The 17,500-nt window shown below is 37.0% G+C and overlaps 2 protein-coding genes across 6 annotated transcripts in view; both read left to right on the top strand.

The window, feature by feature from the left end:
- Nucleotides 1-11,728, top strand: part of LOC132098818 (protein arginine N-methyltransferase 8-B-like) — a 12,561-nt gene extending 833 nt beyond the window's left edge. Inside the window, exons 2-11 of one of the 5 annotated variants that reach the window (XM_059505037.1) lie at nucleotides 500-733; nucleotides 1,450-1,605; nucleotides 2,905-2,968; nucleotides 4,426-4,568; nucleotides 5,185-5,272; nucleotides 5,679-5,794; nucleotides 7,220-7,370; nucleotides 7,451-7,572; nucleotides 9,029-10,716; nucleotides 11,063-11,728. In XM_059505037.1, coding sequence (XP_059361020.1) covers nucleotides 500-733; nucleotides 1,450-1,605; nucleotides 2,905-2,968; nucleotides 4,426-4,568; nucleotides 5,185-5,272; nucleotides 5,679-5,794; nucleotides 7,220-7,370; nucleotides 7,451-7,572; nucleotides 9,029-9,112 — 1,158 coding nt within the window. In that variant the 3' untranslated portion in view covers nucleotides 9,113-10,716; nucleotides 11,063-11,728. Of the gene's footprint in view, nucleotides 1-496; nucleotides 734-1,449; nucleotides 1,606-2,904; nucleotides 2,969-4,425; nucleotides 4,569-5,184; nucleotides 5,273-5,678; nucleotides 5,795-7,219; nucleotides 7,371-7,450; nucleotides 7,573-9,028; nucleotides 10,717-11,062 lie in introns of all 5 variants that reach the window. The other 4 variants (XM_059505039.1, XM_059505038.1, XM_059505035.1 and 1 more) reach the window with 4 other exon arrangements.
- LOC132098560 (antigen WC1.1-like) overlaps nucleotides 1-17,500 on the top strand; it is a 285,661-nt gene that overhangs the window by 66,687 nt on the left and 201,474 nt on the right. The window contains exons 18-27 of the mRNA XM_059504633.1: nucleotides 4,426-4,568; nucleotides 5,185-5,272; nucleotides 5,679-5,794; nucleotides 7,220-7,370; nucleotides 7,451-7,572; nucleotides 9,029-9,108; nucleotides 15,610-15,762; nucleotides 16,053-16,399; nucleotides 17,060-17,139; nucleotides 17,228-17,371. Coding sequence (XP_059360616.1) covers nucleotides 4,426-4,568; nucleotides 5,185-5,272; nucleotides 5,679-5,794; nucleotides 7,220-7,370; nucleotides 7,451-7,572; nucleotides 9,029-9,108; nucleotides 15,610-15,762; nucleotides 16,053-16,399; nucleotides 17,060-17,139; nucleotides 17,228-17,371 — 1,424 coding nt within the window. The remainder of the gene's footprint in view (nucleotides 1-4,425; nucleotides 4,569-5,184; nucleotides 5,273-5,678; nucleotides 5,795-7,219; nucleotides 7,371-7,450; nucleotides 7,573-9,028; nucleotides 9,109-15,609; nucleotides 15,763-16,052; nucleotides 16,400-17,059; nucleotides 17,140-17,227; nucleotides 17,372-17,500) is intronic.

Below are 17,500 nucleotides of genomic sequence, written 5' to 3'. Positions count from 1 at the left end.
CGATGAAGTTAGTCGTGTGCTTGTTGAATTTTTTAGCTTTTATGTAGTCAATTGGGTCATCGCAAGACGGCAGATCGCTGTCCTTGGTGCTGCCGTACGCCCCCCTCCCCAGCTAAATACCATATTCACCTTTGCATACCTGATTTTAATGCTGACGTTTGTTAATAGGTCACTAAATAACACACAACTCTATCTAGAAAACTGTTTAATGATTTTTTTGGCATGTTTATTTATTTATTTCATTAAAAAAATCTATGTAAAAATCTGAATCTATCTATCGAACTGTCTATCTATCACATGGAACAATACCTTGAAAAAAATCTTGAAAAAAACTTTTGCAGAAAATTTGCAACAACACCAAGGACATGGGTTTGATTTCTTAAAGTTGGAGATAGAACTGTCTGGAAAATGTGTGAATATATCTATTAAGTCCAGTAAATGGTGATGTATGACAGTGAGTCTATAATTATACTACTGTTTTGACCAGCAGCGCCAGCAGCAGCAGCAGCAGCAACATATTTCCAGTGCTCCCTCATCCCAGTCCTTACAACCATCTCTACTACCAAAGCCAGTCACATCCGTTCATCATGTTCCTCACCCTCCACACACGCCGCACGTCTCCGCGCTTTCTGCCTGTCCGGGCCGAGGCAAGATGGCCAAGCTACTCAACCCGGAAGAGATGACATCACGGGATTACTACTTTGACTCCTATGCCCACTTTGGTATTCATGAGGTAACTGGAGTCCAGTTTTATCATCAAACATAGTGAAGTATGCTAGTCTAACCTAAGATGAAAGTGTGTTTTTATATTGTTAATCTCTCTTGCTTTAATGTAGAAAAATATCAGAATTTTTTTTGTGTTATAGAACTTTTATCACATGCAGCCGATTGTAAGAACTTAAAAAAAAACCCTTCTCACCACATTAAAGAATAACTGAGAGATCACCTGTGATAACGGCATATTTAGAGCATGAGTGTTAAAATGGATCTGTCTGAAGATAAAAGAAAAGTTAATGAAAGCAGAAAAAAGAAGGATGAGAGTAAGATAGTGAAATGGAGAAAGGGAGAAAGAAAAGGAGAGAGAAGAGGAGCGGGGCGGAGGGTGGGGATTGGGGAGTTTGCAAACATGTCTATCAATTAATCCCAGCAGGCTAAATGGAGACATGTCTCTATAAAAAGAATCCTGGAGACACTATGCTTTATGTCATATATGTTGTCCTCCATAGCACAGTCCAAGGAAAAGATGTGGAAATGAGGAATAAATGTCATGGACTAATATTCTTAAACATGCACAAGTAAAATATGTACAGCCATACTCTATACTGATCAAATATATTGGGGTCAGTAAGGTGGTTAAAATGTAAAAATAAATTAATGTTCAATAAGTTGTAATCAAGTTAAACTAATTTCATCAGCCTGACTAAAAGTTGTTTTTTCCCCTCTCAATAGGAAATGCTGAAGGATGAGGTTAGGACACTGACCTATAGGAACTCCATGTACCACAATAAACATATCTTTAAGGATAAGATAGTTCTAGATGTGGGTAGCGGAACCGGAATCCTCTCCATGTTTGCTGCCAAGGCAGGAGCCAAGCATGTATATGGGGTGAGGACTCAAATTACTCATTGCAAGTGTGTTTACTTTTCTATACAATCATTTTGAGTTGGAGGGTCACATGCAGGCATTACTGCAGATCTGACTACTTTATACTCACAAACTTTATCTATATATATCAGGAGAGATAAAGTGGGAGAGTGTTCTGATAATAATACCCTCACTGTGCTTCTGGTCTGTAGTTAGATAACACTCCACTGATCATGGTTTCTATGCCACAATTTGCAAAAGAGGTCTCTGATTCTGTCCAGAACACAAATACATACAAGCAGAATGTGTTTACATGTTCATAGATGTTTAAAATGTAAAAATATATGCATTTGGCAGATAGTGATAACATACTTTATTTGTTTAATATTATCCGTTAAAGCACACTTGGGCTTAAGCAAGAATGAGACTGTTCTAGCAGAAAATAATGACTTGATTACACTAAAATGCAAATGAAATATGTATAATAATAGCAGGAAACCAGAATAGATGGCTGTGCTGATATTCAAACCAACAACATTATTTTGGTTTAGAAACAATATTGCCAGTTGCTCTGTCTATTTTTGCACTGCCAACGAACACAATTCCAAACAAAGCCAAAGAAGAATCAGCAATTAGCAAGAAGAATCAGCTATAAGAATCTCCCAGCAACAGACAAAATGATGGTCCTTGAATATATTGGTGGCTTTGAGCGAACCGGTTTAATGAATGATTCACTGACTCACGCATAAAGACAGCAGTCGTTTGTTTTGTTCCTGAATGAAAAAGTGGTTTTAAGCAAACCAGTTGAGTGAAAGATTCAGTGACTCAAGCATAAAGAGAGTAGCCACTTATTTTTTTCCTAAATGAATCAGTGGTTTTGAACAAATCAGTAGAATGAAAGATTCAGTAACCCATGCATAAAGAGAGTAGTCACTTATTTAATTCCAGAATGAATAAGAGTTTATGAATAAATTGGTTGCATGAATGAATCATTGACTCACTCATAAAGATTTTCTGCTACCTACTGGCATAACAATGTAATTTGCATAAAGAGTCAATGAAACATCATTGCCACAAAAACATAGTCTTTCAGTCAGCCTGGAGCATGCAAACAAAGACAAGCAGATTGATACAAACAATATATTCCACAAAATATTTATAATAATTCTTTATATAAAATCTCAAGTTATGCATGAAAAACTGGCTTTGAGAACTCTAATATGGTTCATTCACATCAGTTAGACCTATATCAATTAAGAATAATGTAATCATCATGATATTTATGCTAATACAACTAAGCTAATTATCTTTTTTTTATAGATTGAATGTTCCAGTATATCAGAGTATTCAGAGAAAATCATCAAATCAAATCACCTGGACAATGGTAAGATTTACAATCCGCAGCTCTTTCCTGTTAGGACCAGCACATTGTTTAGATCTGCGTTCATGTGTGGAATAGAAGATTCATACATTTTCCTGTTGACAAGAGCAGTTCCATGACACAGGGAGGAGCATAGTCATTTCCCGTAGCTGACAACCTCCTCTTGTGGTGTGATGGCAGAAGTTATTTAGTCATTAACACTGGAGAGCAGCGGGCGAGTGAGAATATAAGCCTGAGTCAGCATGAGAGAGGAGTCACTGCTGCACACTCTCACACACCCACAAACACAAACACACAAGCATGGTAATTGGACATTGGCAACTTGCCTTTTGCAAAATGGAAAAAATGGTGAGGATGGGAGAAAGGAAAAAAGAGAGAGAGAGAAAATCAATCAATGTAGCTTTATATTGCCTTTGTGTGTGTGTGTGTGTGTGTGTGGGCATAAATATACTGGGTTCAATAATAATTTAATAAACTGATAATAATTTAAAACTGGAGTCATTTTATTATTATACATTTATTTATTTAGAATAAAATCTAAAAACATTTAATTTTTTATTGTACAAATACAGTTTTTTACAGACACATTTCTCAATACTTAGGTCACTTTTGCAAAACTCTTCACACAGTTCTCCTAACCAACTTTCAGCTTGGCAAAGCAGTTCATTTCACATTCAAAATGCACTACAACTACCAAAACACTTTATTCAGGTCTCAAATCAACTCATTCTTCCAGAACACTAGCAAAGGTTGACAGCCGACAAACACAGTTTGTCACCCACAAAACAATGACCTAAAAACACTAACAACGTGTAGCATTATACAATGTTTTCTTGTGTAAAACAAGGAGATATCTCTGTTTATAATTCACTGCAATATATGTTACTTGCATGAATCAGACATGATGCAGAATTCGTCAATATTTTATGTCATTTATTTATTTTTATTTTTTTGCACTGAGTAATTCCAAAATAGAGGAATTTGTATACACACCATCCACTGATACAGATACAATAGTAATGCTAATCTACTAAATGTCCAGTTGTTTTTATAGCATTTATTTTTAAGATTTAAAATATATTTCATTCAAATATTACTGTAGAAATGTAGCAAATTGCTGTCTTATTAAGTTTTGTATTATGTTATTGTTCTGAACATAAGTTTAACAGTTTTGAAAACAGTATGTAAGCATGTGCAAATTGGCCTGTACGTACAAAGAGTTTTGGCAGTTGTTGTGTCTGAGTGAGAAAATAATTCATTAAATTTGAGAGTCATTGAATGCATTTTGTGCCAAAGCAATGATAATCAATCCTCAGTTTAGCCCAAATAGACTTCTGTTGTGCTCACTGTGTGAAGAGTTTTGCAAAAGTGACCTAAGTATTGAGAAATGTGTCCTAGCGTCTGTAAAAACTGTAATAATGAAATAATTTATGTTTATCTATTTTCTGTGCATTTTGCAGTTATTACCATCATTAAAGGGAAAGTGGAGGAGACTGAATTGCCGGTGGATCAGGTGGACATCATCATTTCAGAGTGGATGGGCTACTGTCTTTTATATGAGTCTATGCTCAATACTGTCATCTATGCCAGAGACAAATGGCTGGTTGGTTTGTGTGTATTTGTATGTGTGTGTGTGTGTGTCTGTGTGTGTGTGTGTGTGTGTGTGTGTGTGTGTGTGTGTGTGTGTGTGTGTGTGTGTGTGTGTGTGTGTTTTGGCTGTCTCAAGGCCATGGTTATGTGACTAATTAGAATGTGAAGCATGTGTCCATGCTGAAATTTTCATTTATAATGGGAATGAGGCTAGCCCTTGGGCTGATGATAAATGTCTACTCTAGAGGACAAGAGGCTTGTTAAACCTTTTTATGGAACCATTGTGTTAGTGCCAGGGCATTGTTTCATCCTATGGTTATTTTTTATGGTGCATTGAACAGGAAGGAAAAGAAAGAATGATGTGACATCACTGGAATAATAGGAATATAATCACACATATGCCAGGAACTTTTTTTTTTTTTTTTTGTAGATTCAAATGTACTATGAGGGCAGTTTCACAAGTGGCCTGTGATGTGACATGCTATAATTACTCTAAAATAATTTATAATTTAAAGATGAAATATAAATAACAGAATAAATAACATAAAAAATATGTTGGACATACATCAACTATCCATGAATCTATTTCAGTGGTGATCTGTAGATTCTCTTTCCTGTCTTTTTTACAGAAACCTGGAGGTTTCATGTTTCCAGACAGAGCGACCTTATATGTGGTTGCCATTGAGGATCGGCAATACAAAGACTTCAAAATCCACTGTGAGTATACACACACACACAAACACACACACATACACTGACTCGTTCTGCAGTGTAGCGTGTTCATTGTCTCTTTTAGGTACCTTACTTTAATTGAGCTTTAAAAAGAATTTAAAAACATTAGAAAAAAATCCAGTTGGATTCCATTACTCCCCCGCAGCAAGAGGTTTGCTTTTTCTCAATCCCTTTCACTCCCTCCTTCTCATTTTGGATGGAAGAGTGGGATTCGCCTCGGCCTAACGCTCATGTGAGGGGATGTATTCAAATGCTGCCAGATACAGAGGAGGCAGGAGTTTATTTTAGGTCCAAATGAAGACGACCAGACACAGCCAGACAGATTTTCTACTTTTTTGAGGCACATATGAGTTTAAAATGTCTTAAAAATATATTTTCTCTATGCTTGCAGGGTGGGACAATGTCTATGGTTTTGATATGACGTGCATTCGGAACGTTGCTATGATGGAGCCCCTGGTGGACATAGTAGATCCTAAACAAGTGGTGACCAACTCCTGCCTCATTAAGGTACCAGTATGTTCTCTATATGTGTGTATACAGGAGCAAGATCTGAACTGAATCACAGTACTGATAGGCTACTTTGGAACATATGTAGCATTAATAATTCACAGTAAAGAGCGCCTGATGACAGCGTGGTAAGTGTTGATCTCAACACATGCACAAACACAAATCATTCATTTAAATTAGCTAACAGAAATGACAGTTCATGGGATATAATGCTAATAATACCATCATAAAGGTAAGACGAAGCTTTATATTTTATTGTAATAAAGTGCTTCATCCTATAAAGAAAAAAAATTACACATGAGATTTATTTAAGATCTCAATGATTTCTCCTAAACAGAAATTAGATTACATGTTTAATATAATATAATATAATATAATATAATATAATATAATATAATATAATATAATATAATATAATATAATATAATTTAAATGACAAATATACAAAATAATGTATATCATTTTAATAGTAAATTAGTTGTTTTAATAATTTTAGTTTAATTTATTGCATGTCAAATCACAAGACTAAATTCACAATTTTAGCCTAATTCTGTTAAATAAAGACCACAGTAAACGGAGATCTCAATATCTCTAACTGAGATCGATCTTATCTAGAAAGCAAAGTTTAAACATAATTAAAGATCTTAATATTAATTCTTAAAGTACCTGAGATAAGCTATCTATATTTCTATATCCGTAACTTTGTGATCTTACTGTATTTCAACAATATCTAATTTTGTCTCAGAGAAACATCTGAAATAAAGTTAATATATGTAAGATTGTCTAATTTAAGAATCCTGGGCTTTAAAAGAGCAAAATATGAGCAATAATATTCCTATTTTGCATGAGCAAATTTTGTTTATGATCTGTGACACTGAAGACATTGAATGTCAAATATGTCAAAAGAAAAAGAGACAATGTAGGGGGCAGAGAGAAAGCTGGATGGCCGCCAGCAAATGCCTGAGAAAGTACGAAAGAGAAAGAAAGAAGAACAGAAGAGAAGGCTATGCTTTCAAGGAGGCTCTGAATCAGCTGGGGGATCAAACTCTTTGAAGAGGAGAATGATTTTGACCTCTGTGTGAGATGAACTAAATGAAAAGTTGAATTGAACAAATAAAAGGTTCAATGCTGCTACTGATCTATTGTTCACCCAAACACAGAGTAATAAAATCTTTGTTCACCAAGCCTGATGCTTATGCCAACTCAATATAGCCACATCCAAACAATAAAGTCTTTGAAACAGGATTTGTTGTGATGTGTGGGTTGATGCTATATGACATAAACCACATTAAACTTTAAGTGTACAGTAGATCACATCTGAAGCATCGCATGGCCGATCATCAAAGGACTGTTGTGGGTCAATCATATTCTCTAGATAAAAAATCTCTATGCCAAAAAGTGTGAAACGTGACTTATTGCTTTCAGGAGGTGGATATCTACACGGTGAAGCCTGAAGATCTGATGTTCACCTCGGCCTTCTGCTTGCAGATCCAGAGGAATGACTATGTTCATGCTCTCATCACGTACTTCAACATTGAGTTCACCAAGTGTCACAAGAAGACGGGCTTTTCTACAGGTTCAACCTTCACTTATTCTGTACCTTATTATCTCTTACAATTAAATCTGGTACTAACCGAGTTGTATATTCGCTTCAAGCCCCTGATGCTCCCAGCACTCACTGGAAGCAGACAGTGTTTTATCTGGAGGATTACTTAACGGTGCGGAGAGGAGAGGAAATCCTGGGCAGCATCACCGTGAAGCCCAACGAGAATAACGAGGTGAGGCTGTGAATGGTGATGGAGAGAAATCCAATGTTTAAAACTGTGATTCTCAACCTATTTGACCCAAGGCCGCCCTCTGAAGGTCCCCTAGATATTTCTGGTGCTTCTGGTGTAATGACAAAGCTGTCTATTTTTAAGCTTTTTAAATGTACATAAATGTGACAATATATTAAAATAGTTAAAGTAAATCATTACTAATAATTAAATTCCAGAATTTTCTGAACTTTATATTCTTCAGGAATCACAGTTTAATAACTATAGCACACACATATATATACTTAATATATCTTGACCTTTTATGATTTGACTAATTTCCATTAATTTTTCAGGTCTAGAAATCACTTAAAAAAAAAAAAGAAAAAAAGGAATTAAAATAAGAAACATCATTTTAGCTGTTTATTTTAAACCATTTTATGCCACCTTCCAAATATCTTCCCAATAAAATATTTTAGAACTTGACATAACTGGAAAAAGTTCAGATCCTTCTTTTTCATTTTCTCATACAGTATAATGAATTAAAATAAGAAATACATCTCCTTATTTATACATCTATACATCTGCTTATTTTAAAGGGGTCATATGATGCTTTTTTTTAAAGATCATTATTTTGTGTATTAGTGTATTAGTGTATTATTTCTCAAATTCGTCATTTACTACAAAGTCCCTCCTTCCGACAAGCGCAGTCTATTCAATAGCAAATACTTAAACTTATAACAAAACATACGTACAGTAGCTGATTCAGAAGCGGCAGGTTGTTGTAGCAAAGTCAGAATTACCTCCTCTCCAAGGTTCACAAAACCATTCATAAAATGCGTTGCTGTTCTGTTGTAAGTAATCTTAAATATTACAAAAAATGCATCTACTTTTGGAAGGACAAATAAAGTGCTTGTGCTTTCACCTACTGTAGATACACACAGCATCTCCCTGACATAGCTGTTTCAACACTAACTGCGGTTACTGAAACGATGCCTTCTTTCTTTGTGTGCACATTTGTGTGGCAATACGCAAATATTTCCACATAGTGGCGTAGAGATGTGGGGGCGTGCTTGAATGAGGCATTTTATGGGGTCATGGCAGAGTCTTAACTTTGATAAAGAATATCTCTTTGGATTTGAGTCTTTGTAACTTTACAGATCTTCTTTATGCACCAAGAGCTTGTAACACTACAAAGAGAAAGGAAAAATGTAAACTGCATCATATGACCCCTTTAAATCATTTTAAGCAAATAGCAGTTCTTCCTTAACATAACTAGAAAAATTCATAAATATTTAAACATTTTCCATGACTTCCAAGATTTATTAATTTCAGAGAAAAAACATCATTTTATCAGTTAATGCCTATTTTTAGCATTTTAAGATATCCCGTTGAAAGTGTGCTGAGGCCCTCTGGTGGAATAAACAAGAAACAAAATGGCAAAAAAAGTACTGAAGTAGTCAATTTTGATGTCTTTCAGCGTGACTTGGACTTCACCTTTGAGCTGGATTTCAAAGGACAGCTCTGTGACGCAGCCATCTCCCACGACTACAAGATGCGGTAAAACTCAAGCAGCATCCTGAGTCAGGCCACCGTTTCCCAGGAAGATTGGAGAGACAGAATGTGTCTCTGCTCTGCCTCTTTCTGAATCAGAGAGACTACTGAACTGCAGGACCCTCAGTGATGTCATCAGAGAGAGTCCAGCACTAAAAGCAATAGTGTCATCACGTGTCAAGATCTTGAATGCACACAGAGGATAGACTGTGAAAACATCACACTGAATTTAACTGTTAATGAGTCTGAGAATGTCAAAGTTTGTGTTTATTTAACCTTATAAGATAGGAAAGTATTACTGAATGGCATATGCCAATGTGAAATTGTACAAAAGTGCCTCATGGAACAAGGCTTCAGTTTGGATTATATTTAAGTGCTTTTATTGGGTTCTATGTATTGGGTTAGTGTTGAGTTGTTTAATTTAGTGACCATTGCCGTGTTTTCTGCCTTTGCTTTATTTTAAGTTATTCAGGATTCACTCAACATTTCACTTCAAGATTTTTCTAAAGAACCTCTAAGAGCAGCTACAAGAATTATAAGAGATTTTAAATCATTCTTATAAACTGTACAAACTTTGTTATTTTAAAATATCATTATGTGACAGTTTTAACTTAAGAAGATTTTTGGTTTCGTGTTCTCATTCAATTGTCAAGTCATTGTTGGAGCCACCGACGTTTGCTCCTTTGTGTAAAACAAGACAAGCAGAGCAGTTCAAATGAAGACAACAAACGAGGCATGACATCCAGCCTCAATAATATATCTGAAGATTTTAATGCTTCGTGTTGTTGTCATCAACTGAACTGTCTCTGCAAACAGCAACTGAAATGCTTCTTGTTCAAGGAGTAAGGTTTTACTTGCCAGTTTGAAAACCAGGATCATGATGCTAGCAAGACTTCAGGGGGATTGAATGAGGCTATTGTAATTCCAAATAAATGGGAAATAACAAACAATTAAAGGGATAGTTCACTTTCAAATAAAATTTTGGTATGTTTTAGCTTACCTCAAGGGCATCCAAGATGTAGATTTCTTTGTTTCCGCGGTAGTTTCCATTTTGATATTTTTATGTCAAACTGTTCTTGTCTGTGACTCATATAATGCAGCACTATGGTCACCACCTCAAAGAGCATGAACAGAGAAGTCCAAATTAAACAATTCCCCATCGTTTGTGTGAGAAAACAAACAGTATTTATATCGTTTTCACCTCTTGTACACAACCACGTCCAACTGATCTGAGGGCGTGCGTGCTTCCTGGTGTGTGACATGTGCGCGTTCTGGCTTAGTCTGCGCCCCCGAAAGCAAACCTCAGAAACTTCCTGTTTTGGAGAAGGATAGAGACATGGATGTATGCATCTTTAAGATCTATCGTGACAAACCAGTCCTCGGACCTGATCTGAACCACGACCTGTTTGAGAGTGAGCATTCTGAACTTCAGCCACTTGACTGAGCATTATAATAGACATAGATCTAAAATTAGACGCAACCCTCCATCCTTCTTTGGAACAATGAAGTACCTGCTGTAGAAACCGGACTCTCTGTCGTGAGGAAAGACCACCTATATGGCCTCCTTCCTCAGGAGAGTGTGCACTTCCTGTTCCATTAAAAGTGAAAGTGAAAGTGAAGTGACATTCAGCCAAGTATGGTGACCCATACTCAGAATTTGTGCTCTGCATTTAACCCATCCGAAATGCACACACACAGAGCAGTGAACACACACACACACACACACACTGTGAGCACACACCCAGAGCAGTGGGCAGCCATTTATGCTGCGGCGCCCGGGGAGCAGTTGGGGGTTCGATGCCTTGCTCAAGGGCACCTAAGTCGTGGTACTGAAGGTGGAGAGAGAACTGTACATGCACTCCCCCCACCTACAATTCCTACCGGCCCGGGACTCGAACTCACAACCTTTCGATTGGGAGTCCGACTCTCTAACCATTAGGCCACAACTTCCCATTACCAGAGCCCACCAGCATGGGAGTAACTCCGTTGAACCGAGGCAGCGGAGAACCAAACTGGATTCTGTAGCTTCTTTCTACAGTGTGCAGGACCGATGGAGACACATTTGGCAGTAGTTTCAAGGGAGTTTCTCTGGTGTAATCATAACAGCTAGATTGGTGCCCTGTAACAGTTGATCGGCAGGAGAACTAGCCGTTCTAGAGACCTCCACAGAGGTGGCGAGCCTCTCAGCACCACTACGTTTTCGGGCGGTAACTGAGGGTGGTGCTCATGGGAGACCACTGTGCACTGTAACTCCGGCAGGGTTTGCAGAATGATCTCCTGAGGGCACTGAGATGAAACGGACACTGTGTAATGCGGAGTAACCCGCTGCACCCCAGAGGGGACTGCCCTCATAAGCCCTGGGCCAGTGGTGTCAGGACTTTTTGGCCGAGGACCTCTCAGCCTTAAGTCGGTCCTCAGATCCGGCTTAGGCTTAGTGGCCCCCGACCAAGAGCGTCATCTAGACCCATGGTCTCACTTAGACGGGAGCATGTGAGACGTTCTCTGACTGAGATATATTTAGTACGGCTGGTCATGTAAAGTCAACATGGCTGCCAGCAGGCACATTTAGTGGGTTTTTCAAAGTAAATAAACAACATAAGGTTCACACAATCTGCAAAGTCGCACTTTTGACCGCACTTTGAAGATTCAAAAGAAAACCGTAAGCTTTCTGGCTGACATCTGATAATTTTTGGTGATCGTAGTTAAAAACAGAGCATTTTAGGTATTATTAATAATTTACTATGATATACTGTGTGATTGACATCATAAGAGACGTCCACACCTCTGCTAGCATATCAGCCTCCTTTGTCTACACTTCTCTCTCATTCTCCTTGTCCAATTTGTTGCCAAGGATCATGACAGGTATAGGGTCGCCTATGGCCTCCTGTATGCTGGTCAGCCAGGGGCGGACTGATCTGAAACTGTCCTCCATTGTGATGTCATAGATGACCACCACACCATCTGCCTTACGGAAAAACTGCTTGGTAATGCTGCGATACCTGCAGAGCACAGTGACATTGCTTTTTATTAATGCTGGATGTTTATCATCAGTGACAAGTGAGATTATGTTTTGGTTATGCCATAGATTACTCTAGATGACAAGCTTTTCAGAGATGCTTAAAAGGATAAGAGTACAGACTGAGGATCAGAAATTAAGAAATCAGACTGACACTGAATGTAAATGTCCTAAACAAGACTATAATAATTGTATTAATGCAAAACACGATCCTGTTTGTACTATGTAGGTATCAGGGCCTCACCTTTCTTGGCCTGCAGTGTCCCATAACTGAAGAGCCACATGACTGTCTCCCAAATTCAGATTCCGCACACTATTGTCAATGCCTGCACAATACAGCAATTAATGAATACTAAATTATAAATGTGTTTGTGTGTGTGTGTTGGGGGGGGGGCATGTTTTTGTGACATATTAGGACACAACTTTCTGTAATGACATGTGTATGACACAGGGATTACAAGGAGAGGGTGATTTATGAGGACATAACCCATGTCCACATTTTCCAAAACGTTTATAAACCATACAGAATGAGTTTTTTTTTTGAGAAAGTAAAAATGCACAAAGTTTCCTGTGAGGGTTAGGGTTACGTGAAGGGTTGGTGTAGGGTGATAGAATATACAGTTTCTACAGTATAAAAACCATTACGATTATGGGATGTCCCCACTTTTCACAAAAAACACCCCTTTGTGTCTCTCTGTGTGTGTGTGTGTGTGTGTGTGTGTGTGTGTGTGTGTGTGTGTGTGTGTGTGTGTGTGTGTGTGAAATGGCCACTAGGAGGTACTGTTGTGTAATATTAAAAGTAAAAATAATTAAAAGTAACTAAATGGCTAAAAAGCTTCAGTATTGTTTGTTTGAAGATGCCGTTTGGTTTGATTGTACCTAATACTATGAAATTCCTACTTTTTAATTGTCCAGATTATTTAGGAAACCCCTACAGTTCAGGGGTGAAAGGCTATAAACTCTGCAGAAAGTGAATTGATGTTTGATATAATCTGCTGTGCAATGGGTGCCAGGGTTTAAATGCACTGCAAGCCTTCAGTGATTCTGTACATTTCCCTGTGAGGGGAAAAGTATTTGTGTTTATGAGAGACTCAAAAACACTGGTTGGATCTCTGTCTGTATGTAATAATTGCCTAGACTGACATCTCTCTTTCCTGCTGTAGTCGAGAGGCATGCTCCTGCAGAATGCCCAGCTGCTCCTGAGCCAACACTAGCACCTCGCAGGTGTGCTCAAGTTCACGAGACAGCTCCTCGTTTGTCATTTTGAGTTTAACGTTCTCTAATCAACTCTGGTGTTAGCTATGAAGGTCACGACATTGTCCCTCCAACTGAAAAAATAAAGACATGAAGAGAATGACTTGAAAGCTGTGAGTTAGAAGGATGTGAGTTGCACAAAAGTATACAATTTTGTAAGATTATGAATGTTTAATCATGACACTAACCCTCCTCTGTTTTTGGAAAAGCGGCTCCAATTCCTGTTCTTTACAGCGGAGCCGCTGCTGTCGGTCTTGACTGCGTGACTGTAGATTTTCAGAGTCCTGGAAGAAAGCGCTAACATACTAGTTAATTTCAGTTCAGCCTTAATATTAACAATGCACCATTATCTCCAAGCCGAGGAGAAAGTTATAAATGGGATGGTATGTTTTTTATTTTAAATGTTTTTGAAAGACAACTCTTATGCTCACTAATGCTGCACATTTTTGATAAGAAACAGTATAAAATGTAACATTGTGAAATATCATTATACAATTTAAAATAACTATTTTCTATTTAAATATATTTAAAATGAATGTTTTTTTTCTTTTGATGGCAAAGCTGAATTCTCAGTAGATATTTTTCCAGTCTTCAGCGTTTCATTATCTTGCAGAAGAAACTCAGTATTATTCTTATTATCAATGTTGAAAATATGTTGAAATATTTTTGTGTAAACTGTAATAAATATATAAATTATTTTTCAGGATGATTTGATTAATAGAAAGTTCAAAGTTCCGAAGAACAGCACTTATCTGAAATATGATGATTTTTTGTAACATTATAATTGTCTTCACTGTTATTTTGATCAATTTAATGTGTCCTTCCTTGCTCAATATAAGTATTCATTTCTATTTTTTATTTTATTTTTTTATACAAAATCTTACGGACCCTGAACTGCAGAACAGTAGTGTAAAAGCACAGTCAGCGCTATTTATGGGCGTTAGCTACCTTAAAATTATGTCACAGTCAACGTTTTGATTGACAACTTCATCTGCAAGAGTCAACAACAGATCTTTTACTGTACCATCCTCAGCCATAGCTCATGATAAATAAATAAATAAAAACAAGAAAAAGGCGCCTAAATTACAAAGACCAAAGAAATCGAGTTTGAAAGGTGACACCGCGCACTGAGTGATGTGCCCACAACCGTTACCCATAATAACCCTGAAAATGAAATGTGGAGGGAGGAAATAAATGAATTAATTAATAAATAAATACACAATTAAACATAAATAAATGAAGAAATTAATAAATAAATACATACATAAATAAATTAAGATTATTTATGAATGAATAAATAAATATTTATATATTTATTTCTGCATCTCTGCATTCATTTATGTATTTAATTATTTCATTATATATTCCACAATTTATTTATATATTTCAACATTTATTTAATTGTTTAATTTTGAGTAATCTGGCCCTCCATAGTAATGTAGCTGTGAATAAATAAATGAACATATTCTGTCTGGAAAAAAGTGAGAAGCTCCCTCATGTAGTGACACAAGGACAAGACTCTTGTCTGCTGCTCTTTAAAATAAGAAGTGTTATGCTGCCATCTGCTGGATATATTGCACATTGTAGGGTTAAACACACTTATACAAATGTCTTAAGTTGTATATGATGCCAAATTAATATATTTAGAACAGAAAACAATGTTTATTTACAGATCTTGTCTGAATAGCCTTCTGCTGTTTGTACACAATCAGTTCAGTTCATTTGATAATCTATTAACACACTGTTTATTGTGCTTTAGTTTAGAACATCATAATGGTGACGTAAAATCCACCTAACATTGTGCACATTTATTTCTTTAAAAAAACATTAAAATGTGCAGTTTATTCTAATTTATACATTTATAGAAAAATCATTTTAAAATAAAGTTTCAGTAAGTGAGCAGTCAGTCATCAGTGCTTGTGTCTGCTGTGTTCAGGTTCAGGTTTTGATGCTGAATATAAGCTGCAGTGTTTCTGTATCAATCTGCTTTAAGTTTAGTGTGACTTTATCTCCACACTGACTTCTGACTGACACGAGTCTGTCCTCAGTGAAGTATCTCTTCACGCTGGAGGAGGAGTCCCGCTCATCAGCGCTCACACTTTATTGATATATATGGAGAAAATAAAAATGCTGCTTTCTGATTTGTCACTGATTGTGTTTGATGATTTCCTCTGTTGTGTCTAATAAGGTAACAGTGAGTGTCATTGGCAGCTGTGAGTCTCTCTCTCTCTCTTTAGGGGGCTGACAGGAGCCAGTTTCTTCAGTGTGTTTGAGGGAGCAGAGGAGAAACTTGTGCTGACAGTCAAACAGACAGTCAGACGAGCAGAAGAAGATGGAGGGATGTCTGACACTCATTTTAATCTCCACTATAATTACTCTAACCACATCTGGTGAGTACAAAATACATAAAAAGAGGTGAAATTATACTTGTTTAAATGAGAAGTTTATCTATGTTGGCCTTATATCTCTTAAAACTGAATAGATGTCTAAGTACAATCTACAAATTTTATCTTAAGACAATAGTTCATTAACTGTCGATTAACTTTGAGCTTGCAGGCTAACAATTTAATGAGAGGATTATTTGTAATATTCTCTTGTCAATCTTGAAGTACATAGATATTTGTATTTACTAACTTTTTTATATCTTATGTTTCTTAACATTGCAATATTCTTCTTGTAGGTGGTTAAATCTCTTTCTCTCTCTTTCATGTACAGATTTTGAGACTGTAAGGTTGGTTGGTGGTAACAGTCCCTGCAGTGGAAGAGTGGAGATTTATCATGGTCAGTGGGGAACAGTGTGTGGTGATGAGTGGGATCTGACTGATGCTGAAGTGGTGTGTAGAGAGCTGGGATGTGGAAAAGCTGTAGAGGCTCTGGGTGATGCTCATTTTGGACCAGGATCAGGACCGATCTGGATGGATGATGTGGCCTGTAGTGGATCAGAGATCACACTGAAGAACTGTAGATCAATAGGATGGGGTGTTAGTAACTGTGGTCATCTTGAAGATGCTGGAGTCAAATGCGTAGGTAAGCCAGTATAATTGCTTTAAATGTTTTATTATGAAAAATTATTTAAAGGAACTGATGTTTATTTCAATAGTGAAATAATTAGCAGATCACACATTTTGTTACACTGATATTTACTTATGTAAAATAAACACAGGTCGCCACCCCAGACTCGTCAATGGATTCCATCTGTGTTCCGGGAGATTAGAGATACTTCAGGGGAACACAATAAATGATACATGGTACACAGTGTGTGACGCTGCCTTTGACCAGCAGGATGCAGAGGTTGTGTGTAGAGAGCTGGACTGTGGGGCTCCTGTACAGGTGCTGGGAGCAGCTGCTTTTGGCAAAGGAGACGCTCAGATGTGGACACAAGAGATTCAGTGCAGAGGAAATGAATCAAACATTCGACACTGTTCGTTGTCAGCTTCACCTAAAATAAATTGTGCCCATGATAATGACATAGGACTGATATGCTCTGGTAAAAACAATAACCTCTTTATACAGTTCCAACCATTAGATGCTACAATTAATTTGTTTGATCAATACCACACTTTGAGATCTTTGACCATATTAGAAAATATCTCTGTTTTTGTTGTTGTTGTTGTTTTTTTGGTTTATTCATTTATTTTATAGTTTTTAATATATTTGGTTTCAGTAAAAAATGTGTTTTTGCTCCAGGTTACACTGATCTCAGGCTGGTAAACGGTTCAGACTCTTGTTCTGGTCGAGTTGAACATCAGTACTTCAAATGGGGCACAGTGTGTGATGCATGCTGGGATATGAGAGCTGCCAGTGTCCTCTGTAGACAGCTGAATTGTGGGATTGCTGTGTCTGTTGTGGGATCAGACTGGTTTGGAGAGGGAAGCGATGAAATCTGGGCTGATGTGTTTGATTGTGACGGGAATGAAACTAAACTCTCAGAATGTTCCATCTCTTCATGGAGTCGAGCTGAATGTTTACATAGACAAGATGTTGGAGTCATCTGCTCTGGTGAGTCCATATTACTGTAACATTTACTAACATTACACTATTGGAAGATTTAATCTTATACAAAATACAACATTTATTCCCTATACATTTCCGACTGAAGATTAATTATTGTGTTATTTAAATTTTGAA

Source organism: Carassius carassius, chromosome 22 (assembly GCF_963082965.1).
Source record: "Carassius carassius chromosome 22, fCarCar2.1, whole genome shotgun sequence".
Lineage (NCBI taxonomy): Eukaryota > Metazoa > Chordata > Actinopteri > Cypriniformes > Cyprinidae > Carassius > Carassius carassius.
Note: the sequence above shows the minus strand (reverse complement) of the source record. Positions and strands in the feature narration are given on the sequence as shown.